At 35.3% G+C, this 12,272-nt stretch overlaps 2 protein-coding genes across 2 annotated transcripts in view; both read right to left on the reverse strand.

Moving 5' to 3' along the window:
* LOC122997251 (ovarian cancer G-protein coupled receptor 1-like) overlaps window positions 1–12,272 on the reverse strand; it is a 105,386-nt gene that overhangs the window by 61,097 nt on the left and 32,017 nt on the right. The window lies entirely within an intron of this gene.
* LOC122997253 (rhodopsin-like) lies at window positions 6,815–7,507 on the reverse strand. Its single transcript, XM_044373294.1, has 2 exons — window positions 7,473–7,507; window positions 6,815–7,206 (listed from the first exon to the last, which is right to left on the reverse strand). Exons 1-2 carry the CDS (start codon window positions 7,493–7,495, stop codon window positions 6,834–6,836), a joined length of 396 nt encoding a protein of 131 aa, XP_044229229.1. The 5' UTR covers window positions 7,496–7,507; the 3' UTR covers window positions 6,815–6,833.

The following is a 12,272-nucleotide window of genomic DNA, read 5'->3' on the forward strand; positions in this document are numbered from 1 at the left end:
AGCATAAAAAGCAGTTCACAATTTTTTAAGTGTGTCTTAAAACAACAGTCAGGTGTCCATATGAACAGTCAAAGAGGTTTTCCTCGCTGTAATCATTTATCCTATTCATACTGGCGATTGAGAGATCCCCTTCAAATGTGCTTTCAATGTAAGTGATGGAGGCCAAAATCCACAGTGTGTCCACACATTTATTTTGAGCAAAAAGATGCATTGTGCTTACAAAATGCATTCACATATGACTTACACACCCTCTCTGTAAAATGAACTGAAAATTAACCATTAAATACCTGCAAATCACTCTGAAAATTTCCAAGAAATTTGTCCCTATGTTCCACTTTTAGTCAGCATTACAGGGATGAATCACATAACTTATCAACAGGGTTCAAAGTTTGAAACAGAAACAGATACTAAAGTATGTGGATAAAACATTTACATTCAGATCAAGATGATAATCACAAGAATATGTCACTTATCAAATTGATACCATCAGTGTCAAATCAATATCCTTATCAATATAAATTTCAGGTAAAACAGTGACATTTAAATAATCAAGTGAGATGTATTTATATAATATCTTCCTCTTGTGAGTGTCACAATGTTAGAAATAGGCCACAACAGCAGAACAACTGGTGAATCTGTTTACAACATCCAAACAAACATTGTTTCACTAAAGAAGTTAGTCAGTAACTCTGAGAAGATTAGCACTGAGCTAAAAGAGATCCAAATAAACAAACAAATAATATGTCATGAGCAGGTGAGATATGGGCCCGTATTAATCAAACTACTCAGAATGACTCCCAGGAATTGTGCTGTAAATACCTCTACCTCAGATTCAAACCTGAGACTCATTTATGAAGTGTCCTACTATTACTGTCAGTAAGGAGGGGGACGTTGTTGTTTTACGACACTCAGAGCCACAAAGTATAAATATGATGGCATGTTGTAGTTCTCTTACATAGATATATAGACTCACATGATACTCACATGGATAAAAATCATAACTGTAGTAAATTAGTAAATTGAAATAGTATAGGTGTGAGGGGTCAATTGATATCAGTAAGATTGTTTATATTTGTTATCGGGGGATTCCCTACTGTTAAATCAGAGACACCCCCAATTTATTTCCTTTTGTAGTTTAGTTTAGTTTAACAGGTTAATTTGCAGAACTTAATTCATCTAATGAGTTAAATTTCAACTGCAGATAACTGTAGATAATTCAAAATGTCTTTCCAGGATACAGTGTTTGAGAGTTTGTATTTTATTCAGTATTATTTGTAGATGTGCTGTCTAGCTCCTGCCACTAGGTGGTGCTGTTGAGTCATAAAAAGCGAGTTGCAAAGGAAGAAAACTGTTTTGTTGTGGTCGTCCATTGCAGTCGAGAGAGGAAGATACTTGTTTTTAGCAGCAGAGAAAGTGTACTGCCAGACTGTGAGAGTGAACATATGCTGCTGCTTTGTTTACATTGTTAAGAGCAAAAATAAAGACATTGCTAGTTGCGTGACAGTCCTGCATCTGCCTGAGTCCTTGGCTGCAACAGAGGCCTAATAATTGGGCCTAATTTGACTCATCTGTGAAATCAGCCTCATTCAACCACATCATCTTACAATTCCCATGATATTGCAGCATCTTGCAGATATTGCACAGGCTCATATGGTCACTGCAGTATAGCATCTTCTCTTTCACTGTACAGTTCCCATTTAACTACACCTCCTGTTAACATAGTCCCCTACATGAGGGGAAAAAGTATTATTTCTGTAATGTCACAGAGTTTTGGGAAATGCACTGTGTGAATAGCCTCTCTAGCCTAAATAAATAATAAGATTGTAGACCTCACAGAAATATTTGACTTGTTGTAATGAAGTTAAGTTTCATTATCCAGCCAAGGGGACATGATTGTGTTCATGTTTTACTCAGTTCTCACATTCACAATATCTGTATAGCGTAATCAAAGTTTCAGTACGTTTATTCACATCAAGATTTCATAAAACATATCTGTCTCCTGAAACTCCTAACAGGTTGGGACACCTCTGTAGCTCTGCTAAAGATTGATTTGAAGTGATTTTGTAAATTAAGAAAGTTGATAAAATACTATTAATCCACTCTGTCTTTCACTCACACCCCATAGACGCGCGCACACACACACACACACACACACACACACACACACACACACACACACACACACACACACGTGCCTGCTGTCCCCCAGATATACATGGATATATCTGTATAGCAGTTTATAGGCTGCGGCTTTCTTGCACTGCATTTCTCACACACAAAGACACACACAGACACACACACACAAATGTTGACCTACATGACTTTCTGGGACATTACAAAGAGTTACATTCATTTCCTGGAGACTTACCCTAACCCTAACCATAACCTTAACCTTAACTCAGCTATTGTCCCCAATTGGACTAGCCGTCCCAAATTAACTGTTTTTTAATCTGAATTTTGTCCCCAAAAGTAGCCTATGACAGATACACACACACACAAATGCACACACAGACACAGATACACATCTCCTGTTCTCCAGCTGTATAGCAGTATATATCTCATGTTAAGTTATTTTGGGAATGTAATGATGTTAATTCAGTTAGAATAAACAGCTTATTATTGAATGTGAATGTTAGGAGTGTCATTTTTTTCAGCTTCAGATGTATCATTTGATTTGTTATAAATGTATTAGTTAAATTAGTTAAATGCCTCTCAGGACTATTGTATCTCTACATACTGGAAAACTTGATAATTCTTTACGTACCAGTGAATACAGTGCGTAGATAGCCAGTAAGGTCAGTGGAAAACTTATTGAGATCACAGTCCACGTAATCACGTGTAAGAATGTTGGAAAATCATTTTGTAGAAAGACAAACTCTTCAAACATGTAGTCATACAGGGTGTCATTGTAGTCAAAGATGTAGTCACTGTAGAACGGTGCCGTTCTTCACAGTGCAACCTGTTGTTTGTAATAACAAAAGGCAGCAGGTTTGTTAGCATCTACTAATCTTTACTCCTGCAAAAAATATTATTTCCACTATTACAATGTTCCCCAAAGTTTCACACAAACATGCCGACAATGCGCAAAATGGAACTGGAGAAAACATGGAGGCATGGGGAGGGATGCAAAACCTGATCATGAAAACTCACAAATAAAAGTACTGTGAACACAGAATGAAAAGCTGCAGGAGTACTACTACTGCTATCATTACTACTACTACTACAAATAATAATAATAATTAAAGTAGGGAAATACAGCAGGACTAACAGGAAAATATAAACATGTTCAAGAAGTTCCTGCTTAAAATTGTATTTATGCTAAATAGTAAAATACCACAAAGCTTCCTGGTTACGTGCTGCTGTTCCACCACTATGATGTTTTAAATGTATCAGTGACCGCAGATTGTTATCTGTTTCTTAAAAGCCCCTGTACAGCAGTTTCAAGGAAACTTATTGCACATCTGACCTCTTCCCCTTTTTTTTTGCTTACTTCAAATACTTCAAGTACTTGAACATGTGGGGGTAATACAAAAAAATGATAATTAATAAAACAAAATAATGAAATCAGAAGTGTTACTGTCAGACAATTTAGTGTCTGGTTACTACATTATTCAATATTTCTAATATAATGTTCAAATTCCTTGAAAAAAGAAAAAAGAAAACAGTTTTTTCTTAGAAAGTTTGTAACCATCTATATGAAACGTGGCTCCAAAGAACATATTTGGGTAATACAGAGAATAATTCTTTCCAATGTGGTCAATAATAAATAATTAAGTCAATAATAGTTTCTTGTGTGATAGTGAAAACCTGCTGGGTGATGGTAGGAAGAAGTGACATTTGATATTTCTTATATTGTTGTTTTTATATCCTGTTTAGGTTGTAAACAGTATGAAATGTTTTAATTTTAATTTTTTTAATTTGACAAATGACTTTTTGTATGTAATTTATTATAATTTATATTTCTTATGATATCAGTTGTTAAAAATATAAGCTATGGCTAATATGTATAAACATCAACATCAGCATGATAAAATAATTGAAAAAAACACCATCAGCTACTCTATAGGTTCATTTTCATCATATCACCTTCTCCTGTCTTAAGCTATGTTGCTTAAGAACTTTTATAAGACAGATTTTACACACTAAACATCACTGTGGCAAAATTTTACCCAGTTTGGTTCAATATAGCACCAATACAACATTATGTTAACTTTACTCAGTAGCAATAGTGTCACACACAACAAGCTGAAACTGCTAAAAACTGTTACAAATGTTTTGGTTCTGATACAAAATGACATTCAAGATACACAGGTTATTAACAATCATTAATAAACCCTGACATGTAAGTTTAAAAAGAGTAGAGTAGAATGTGTACTGACACATTCACCATGTCTTACTAACACTATTCATATATTACTATTTAGAATAAATGTTATACGTTTCATAAAGGACTGATAAACACAGATGCTGTTCATCATAACTTATGGGTGACATAGCATCTCTATACTGTTGCTAGTAGGAAACCTTTCATCAATAAACATATTATCACATCACAACCAACTCTTTTTAATAGCCTTAGCTGTTACCAAAGAGGCTGTTGAGGACATAACAGAAAGAACAACTTTTAATAAAAACCTCAGACAGTATTTTCTAGATATATGGACTCATGTCGGGACATTGCTGTTAACTTATTTTTCTCTTAATGATGCACATTAGCTGCCAGTTAATCTAAATCTTATTCTGAACAGATAACAACTTGTACTTGATATCACACGCATTTCCTGTTACAAACATGTGGCTGATATTTGGTTTCATCATGTCCATATCTGTAAAAGCTGTTGGTTAACACCCTCAAAGTTTTGCAGATCTTGTTAAGCTGACACTCAGTCACTGCAGCAGTTTCCTGTTTTTCACCTTCTCACTGTACAGACTGTGAAAAACATGTAGGGTTGAACTTTTCCATGTACCTCATTTGTACCTCACTTTGGATAAAAGTGTCTCCCACATGAATAAATGCAAATCTGAACGTAAACTACAAGAGATACTCAAACAAAACTGGTACAGATACAAGTCTTATCTCGTCCACTTGAGCAATATTTTATACTGTGTAATATTGCACAGGCTGGTCATAGGATAACTCACTCCATAAGCTTTTAACCTATACATCTAATCAGTTATATGAAGGTATCCTTCAGGCTGGATGGAAATATGTCATGTAGCTCATATTAGTCTGTTCTGCTTGTGGCTTTTTAGTTGTTGTTTTTTTTTTTTCATATGAGCAGAGAATCAGGACTGTTTGTTTCTGTAAATGAGTTTTTATCCTCCAGGTTAACCAAAACCTTTTCAGTTCTTACAATGCAATACACATAAAGTGTGCAGAGTTGATGAAATTCAGTCACAGTAATGCCTAAAAAGTCAGAGAGAAAACCTTCAAATACAAGATTTCAGTTCCAAAGGTATCTGTGGACTAACCAAACAGGTATTTTGGGCTGGGGAGAGTAAAATGACAGATGTGTGCTCTGAATGCAGTTGAAATGACTCAATACTTGTTTTTTTTAACTGTTCTTTAATCACATATGATTAAATAAATTACAACTACTATAATTTATCATCTTTTTTTGTACACTAAACAACATATCAAGTAGTAACCTTAAGCTCTTAGCAATCACACGTTATCTTCTGAAAATGCATCTCTTTCCTTATAAGGTGTTATAAAGTGTTTGTTGGATCTCTGCTGTTGCAGTGTCAGCTGATTAGTGCAACAATTGAACATGATTAAGTTATTTGAAAGAAAAAAAAAAAGGCAAAATGCCTCCATGGTATTACACAACAGTAGAGTTGGGCTATATGATGATATATATAAGAAACAACCAGCAGTTAGCAGTTAGTCAAAAGTAAACATTTTTTTCTAGAAACATATTTTTATTGAATTTTCATGAAATTTACAATTTCTTATAAGAGTATTGTGATATAAGATTTTTATCAATATTGCCAAGCCATGGCATGCCAACCACAAACCCCCCCTAAAATATAACTTATGTTAAATAAAAAAAGTAAATCATATATGACTCAAGGCCCCCCCCCCTCCACCTTCCCAAGCTCCCAAATAATAAAGATACATTAGTCATATGTAGGAAATCAGTAACAAGTTATAATGTGTGTAATGCTCTCCCTGTAGAAATAAGATGGAGTGGCAGCTATAATAATCATGGTGTTGCTCAGTTGAGCAACAAGTAATATCTGGTTTGCTTCTTTAAGTAAGGGGACATAACATGAACTTTGCAGGTCTATATTTTTATTCTGGGCCTCTAATGGAATATTTTCGCATGACTTACATTTCAAAAAATAACTGATTAAAAAACTTATTTATCTTATACTGGCCCTTTATGCAGCCCCTCAGTTCAGCCTCTGTGTGAAACAGGCCATTTTAGCTCCTGTCTCCCACTGAGCCCACTCTGTTCTGATTGGCCAGCTCCAGGAAGCTGCCCCTTGGCAGATTTAAATTATGAATATAAATGACAGAAAAACACAAAAAGCATGTTATGTCCGCTTCAAAGGATGATAATGATAGATATCAACTTCCAGCTAAAAAAGAAATAAAAACATGTTCCCACTAACCACTTCTCTCACAACATAATCAAAACAATGATTTTTTTTATTTACTTCTGATGGTCTTTGTTGTCATAGCAAACACTTTATTTATTTCTTGTTTGCTAGTTTAAGTGCATTTTAGTTAACATTCAGACACATTACAGTTAACATCTGTTTTCTCCCTTTTCTTTCTCCCTCTTTCTCTGCCTGCATGGAGTTGACTGTGTACATGTTGTTGTCTTTCATGCTGATGATCTGCTGTTATCATCACTGTCCATTCTGCAACAACACAGAGAGGCCAAAAGCTTGTCTATGACCCCTTTCCTCATGAAAACATACAGAATCAAGTCTGCAAGAGGACTGGACCTAAGAAGCATGAAACTAAGGTTTTTGAAGGTATAATTATAAGGGGATTCTACCAGAAACCAGATGATGTTGGGTAGAAACAGCATCGTGTAGATGAGCAGCACCAGGACCAACATTCCCACAATTCGTCGTTTTTCATCAGAGGAGACCGAGATGGCAGCAGACAGCGATTTGAGGGTTCCACCCAGGAAGAATATGAGCAGTGGGAAAGGAATGAGGAAGAAGATGGAGAAAATGGTGATTTTGACCCTATAATCACGAGCAGAAATTAAAACAAGGACATGAACAAGAGGAAGGATCCAGATCACGACACAGACTACAAGAGAGTTCTTGATGGTTCTTCTGACGTGGTACCACAGTGGCCATGCGATGAGCAAATACCTGAAACACAAGATACACAGTCTATCATCAGATACAGAATATTCCTGACTTTAAGGAGATTCAGATTTATATGGTAATATAATGGTCATACACATGGAAGTAGCTAAAAACATACAGAATAGACAGATAGCTACCTTTCCAGGGCGATACAGACCATGAAGCCAACACTGGCCAGCACGCTATAGTAGTAAATATTAAAGGGGATTTCATAAATGTTCCAGCCCATAGGTTTTGCCAGTTTGACGATCATGCAGCAGAGCTGAATGATGTCAGAGATGAGGAGGTTGATGATGTAGATTGGAGCAACATTGTTATTTTGCACCTGCAAGAAATCAATGGTAGAAATAAAAAAAGCAGCTGGAAACATTGTTTCTTGTTCAATTTTCTGGTGTTTTCGTTTAGAAATTGCAAAAAATGCAAGTTTCATTCATGCATTGGCCAGTGTCTCTATGGGAGAGTCCAGGGTCATGTAAAATCTGTTGATTAGCAGTAAACACAAAGTACAGCTGAGGCAGATCACATTACCATTAGTTTAGCTGGTATTTGGTTATAAACCAAAGTATTGGACTTTTTGACCTGATGATGGCACTAAAGGAAAAGTCAGGGGATCAACCAGGTCAGTGGGCTTCATCGTCTGGAGACCATTAATGTCTGTACAATATTTCATATATTTCTTGATTGTTTTAATTAAAACCCAAAATGATGAGCTCAAATAATGCTGTACAAATTGTTCTGATAAACCTGACGACAATTTCTTCTCTACAAGTTAATGATGCTGTTAACTTCACCTTAAGAGAAGTTTGGATGAAGCTACACATGTTAACTGCATGTGTTTAAGGTCCAATTAGCTTAAATTTGTAGGTCATTACAAGACTTCCTTCCAGCCCCTAAGCAGGATGAAGATTCTTTACAGACAGACTGTATGACAGACACATGACCTAAAATTAATAAATCTTAGTCATAAAGTACTCACCTGGGAATAAAGAGAGTAGATGGCCACTAGAATCAAAGGAAGGCTGATACCAATGATTACGCATGTTATCACATCCATATGTGGTTCATCATAATAGGGGTTGTAGAATGCATAGGTATAATCAGAGTAGGTGTAGATATGATCATCGTAGTGGGATGTGACATTGATGTTATTATTGCTTTCCATCTGTGAGGTGTTGTTGATGTAGAAATCTTCTTCTTCTTCAGAGTGAAACCTGTTGTATGAGAGATCAGGTTATGGAAGTTTTTTAATATCTACATAACATTGTTAAGTGACATCACTAAAGTCTTGAGGTGCAAGTTCACGCAAATACAGTGTATATTATAGCCACAAAAAAGGTGTCTTTATTACATTTTCTCCTAATAATATTTCTTGAAGGCTGCAATTAACAATTATTTTCATCACAGATTAAGCTGCTGATTATTTTCCCAATTAAATGATTAACCTTTGACTTTATAAAATGTAGTGTTTTATACACTGTAAAAATGACAGTCACAAACCATTTTATGAATCATCTGCATATCTTATATTTTGTTTACAGATTGTGCACTCTGACTATGTTTTGGAGTGAAAATAAATTAGAGGAAACAACTACAGGCTGGTACATACAACATGTTTCACAACACTAACATACTGGGCATCCCTGTAGCGTACTGGTTAAGACTCATACCATGAAATCGGAACATTTGTTCCCCGTATGATTGCAGCAGACCTTAGTTGCATGTCATTCCCATCTCCCTCTCTCTCCTCATTTCCTGTCTGACTCTACTGTCTCCTCTCAATAAAGGATAAAATGTAGCAAACACCAAAAGATAAACAACAAACAACCAAAACAAAACAGAAAAACAAAACAAAACTGAGAAACACTTATTCCCTCTGGGATGGAATCATTAATTGACTTTAACCTATCTTGGGTTGTATAACTCTATCCCTCTGTTAGACTTTTCATCAGTAACATATTGTCACAGCAGAGGAAACTCTTTTATATCTCAGCTGTCATCAAAACTGCAAATATCACTATAAATACCTCTATGTGGATCAATGTTGGCTCAGAACATACAGTAAATACAAGAAATACATAAATATAATAATGAACATTTGTTTCTTCATTCTTCTTTATTTAGCTCATTTTATTTAATTCAAAATAGTGTAAAGTTTTGAATGTTATTATCTTCTTAGCTATTTTCTCACCCTTTGTTTTGTCTTTGTTACACAACTTTTACACATCAAAATTGCATTTACAGGAATAAAATGCAAATGAAATAAAACACAGTTGGTTTAACCACAGTATTCTGTACACCTACAGTCCAAAGCTGTCTGCTTGTCACAGTTTGCATACTCATTATCATGACTGTTTGCAGTTCTAATGTCATTTTTACAATCTCTACATACACAAGTGAAAAATAATGTCACAAAACTTACCTCGAAAGCTGCAAGACCACACCTGGATGAGTTCCGTACACAGAGGTTGATGTTTGGTCCTTTGTATCCAAGCAGTCTACAGTAAATATGGTGAGTGAAAGCACTGAAACACATTTATAATCAACTGATCTCAGATCACATCACTCTCTGATTGGCCAAAACGACACAGGATATGTAACATCATCAAAGATGTCACATACAGGGTTGTGGTTTTATCTTCCTTTGAGAGTTTGAACTTTGTCATGAAAGTAACTTCATGTGAATATTTCCAATGAAAATATAAAACTCAACTTTCATCAGTGCCACTACCTTTATTCTCATTCGTCCCTGTTTCTATGTTTCTATATTATGTGTCTTACTTTCCCTCAGTTTTATTATTCAAAATACTGTATATTTTATGAGACAGACAGATACTTGTATTTCTCACATGTCAAATTTGTATAGAGGGGAAGAGAGGGAGACACTTACTGGTTGGACAGCAGTAAACTGTCACTGCTTGCATGTTGGTTTTCATGACTGTTTGCATCTCTGTTTTCTTTGTTTTATATCACTAAATTCACACAAACACACAAAATTTACTTTTGAAAGCTGCAGGATCTCAACCTGATTGAGTGGTGAGTATGAGACACAGGAGGTTCCTCTACTTAGACTTCTAAAGAAGAGAGAAGTTGTACTTTTTGAAGATTGTTTTATTGTCATTCTTGCTATAAAACATGCAGTAGCATTGAAAAAGGCATGAACATTAGGACAAAGGTTAGTCTCATTCACCTGGTGAATGTAAGTCCAATATTCACTCTCTTTTAGCTCTGTTTTTGCTCTCTACCAACTCTTGAGAGAAATATCTGGATCTTTGGCTGCTAAATGCTCCACTTTGTTCACCAGCTTGTCTACAGCGAGCTGTCTGTTGGTGCTGAGCAGGTAGTGTACAGTGGGTTTAAAGGGCCTTTCCTCTGATAACAGCTGCCTGCTGTGGCCGAAAACTAAGCTATAAGAGTGCTGAGAGTGAACCAAGAGGGTGACAAATAAACAATGAGCTGAAACTCTCTATAGAGCTCCGTAAAGCCGTAATGAATGAGTTGTTAGTATTTTGTGCGGTTATGATGATCACTTCACAGATATTAACTAATCATTATCTAATGAGTCATTAATATCTTCCACTCTGTTCTTTAGTAACTCATTATTATCTACTATATAGTCCTCAATTCCCAGTTATTAGAGAAGTACTTATTAATGATTCCTCAATTACCAGATTGTTCCTGATTCATTCCTTAGTAACTTTGCTAAATTTTGTGTACCATATTGTAAAGTGTTGGTTGGAATTGGAAGAAACAACTGCAGGCTGACACATCTCCATTTCTAACAACACTAACACAGAATGTCTTCAATATAAATGTTATGACTGAACTTAACCCTGGTTTGTGATTCTCATTTATTAGCATTACATTCTAAGTCACAGTCTGGTAACAATAAACAAAGAGAATAAAGCAGAAAACAACTGACATCAACAGGAATATTCTTTCTGCAAATAATATACTCCTAAGCATATATAGTATATCAGTGAAGTTTAAGAGTATTTTGTAGTTTGCTTAAGTTTAAAGTGGCATTAAATGTGTTTGGTAATTACCTACTTGATCTTCATTTCATCTGCACCTCAACATTGATGTTTCAGCACTAACTCATGCAACCACTGTGTCATTTCATGTTTCATGCTACCATCTAGTGGCCAAACATAAAACCATCTGTATAATCTCCTACATATGGAATAAGTGGCAAGCTGCCAAGCCACATTGCTGATGGTGCAGTGCTGCACTGGCTTCATCCACTCATCTCCAAACTAACAACAATAACAGGTTTGACTCCTGATTCATTAGAAAGGGTTTTGTAAAGCACATCACATTTCATTTTTGCACTTGTCACTATCATATATTTCATTCACTTCATTTCTTTCTCCACAGCACAGTCTATATTTCATTTCAAGTTTTATATCCCATTTCATCACTATTATAATTCTATTCTGTAAATAGATTTCAAATTTCAAATTATTTTTTAATATTATTTACATTATTTCATTATTACCTTACTGTTGCTCTATTTTTATTATTTATTCTTCTGTGTTTTGTTTGTGGGAGCAAACACCAAGACCCATTCTTTGTATGCTGCATACTTGACTAAAAAAAACAGACCCTGATTCTGATTTGGATGCACAAACCACCTTAGTTGGCATTAAGGTATTGCCAAGCTCATATTTAAGCTTCATATTTTGAAGTGTTTCAGTTAAAAGTTTGAAAGTTGTTGGTTAACAGCCTCAAAGTTTTGCAGAGCTTGTTAAGCTGTCACTCAGTCACTGCAGCAGTTTCCTGTTTTTCACTTTCTCACTGTACAGACTGTGAAAAACATGTAGAGTTGAACTTTTCCATGTACCTCATTTGTACCTCACTTTGGATAAAAGTGTTTCCCACATGAATAAATGCAAATCTGAACGTAAACTACAAGAGATACTCAAACAAAACTGGTACAG

The sequence above is a fragment of the Thunnus albacares genome, chromosome 14, assembly GCF_914725855.1.
Source record: "Thunnus albacares chromosome 14, fThuAlb1.1, whole genome shotgun sequence".
NCBI lineage: Eukaryota > Metazoa > Chordata > Actinopteri > Scombriformes > Scombridae > Thunnus > Thunnus albacares.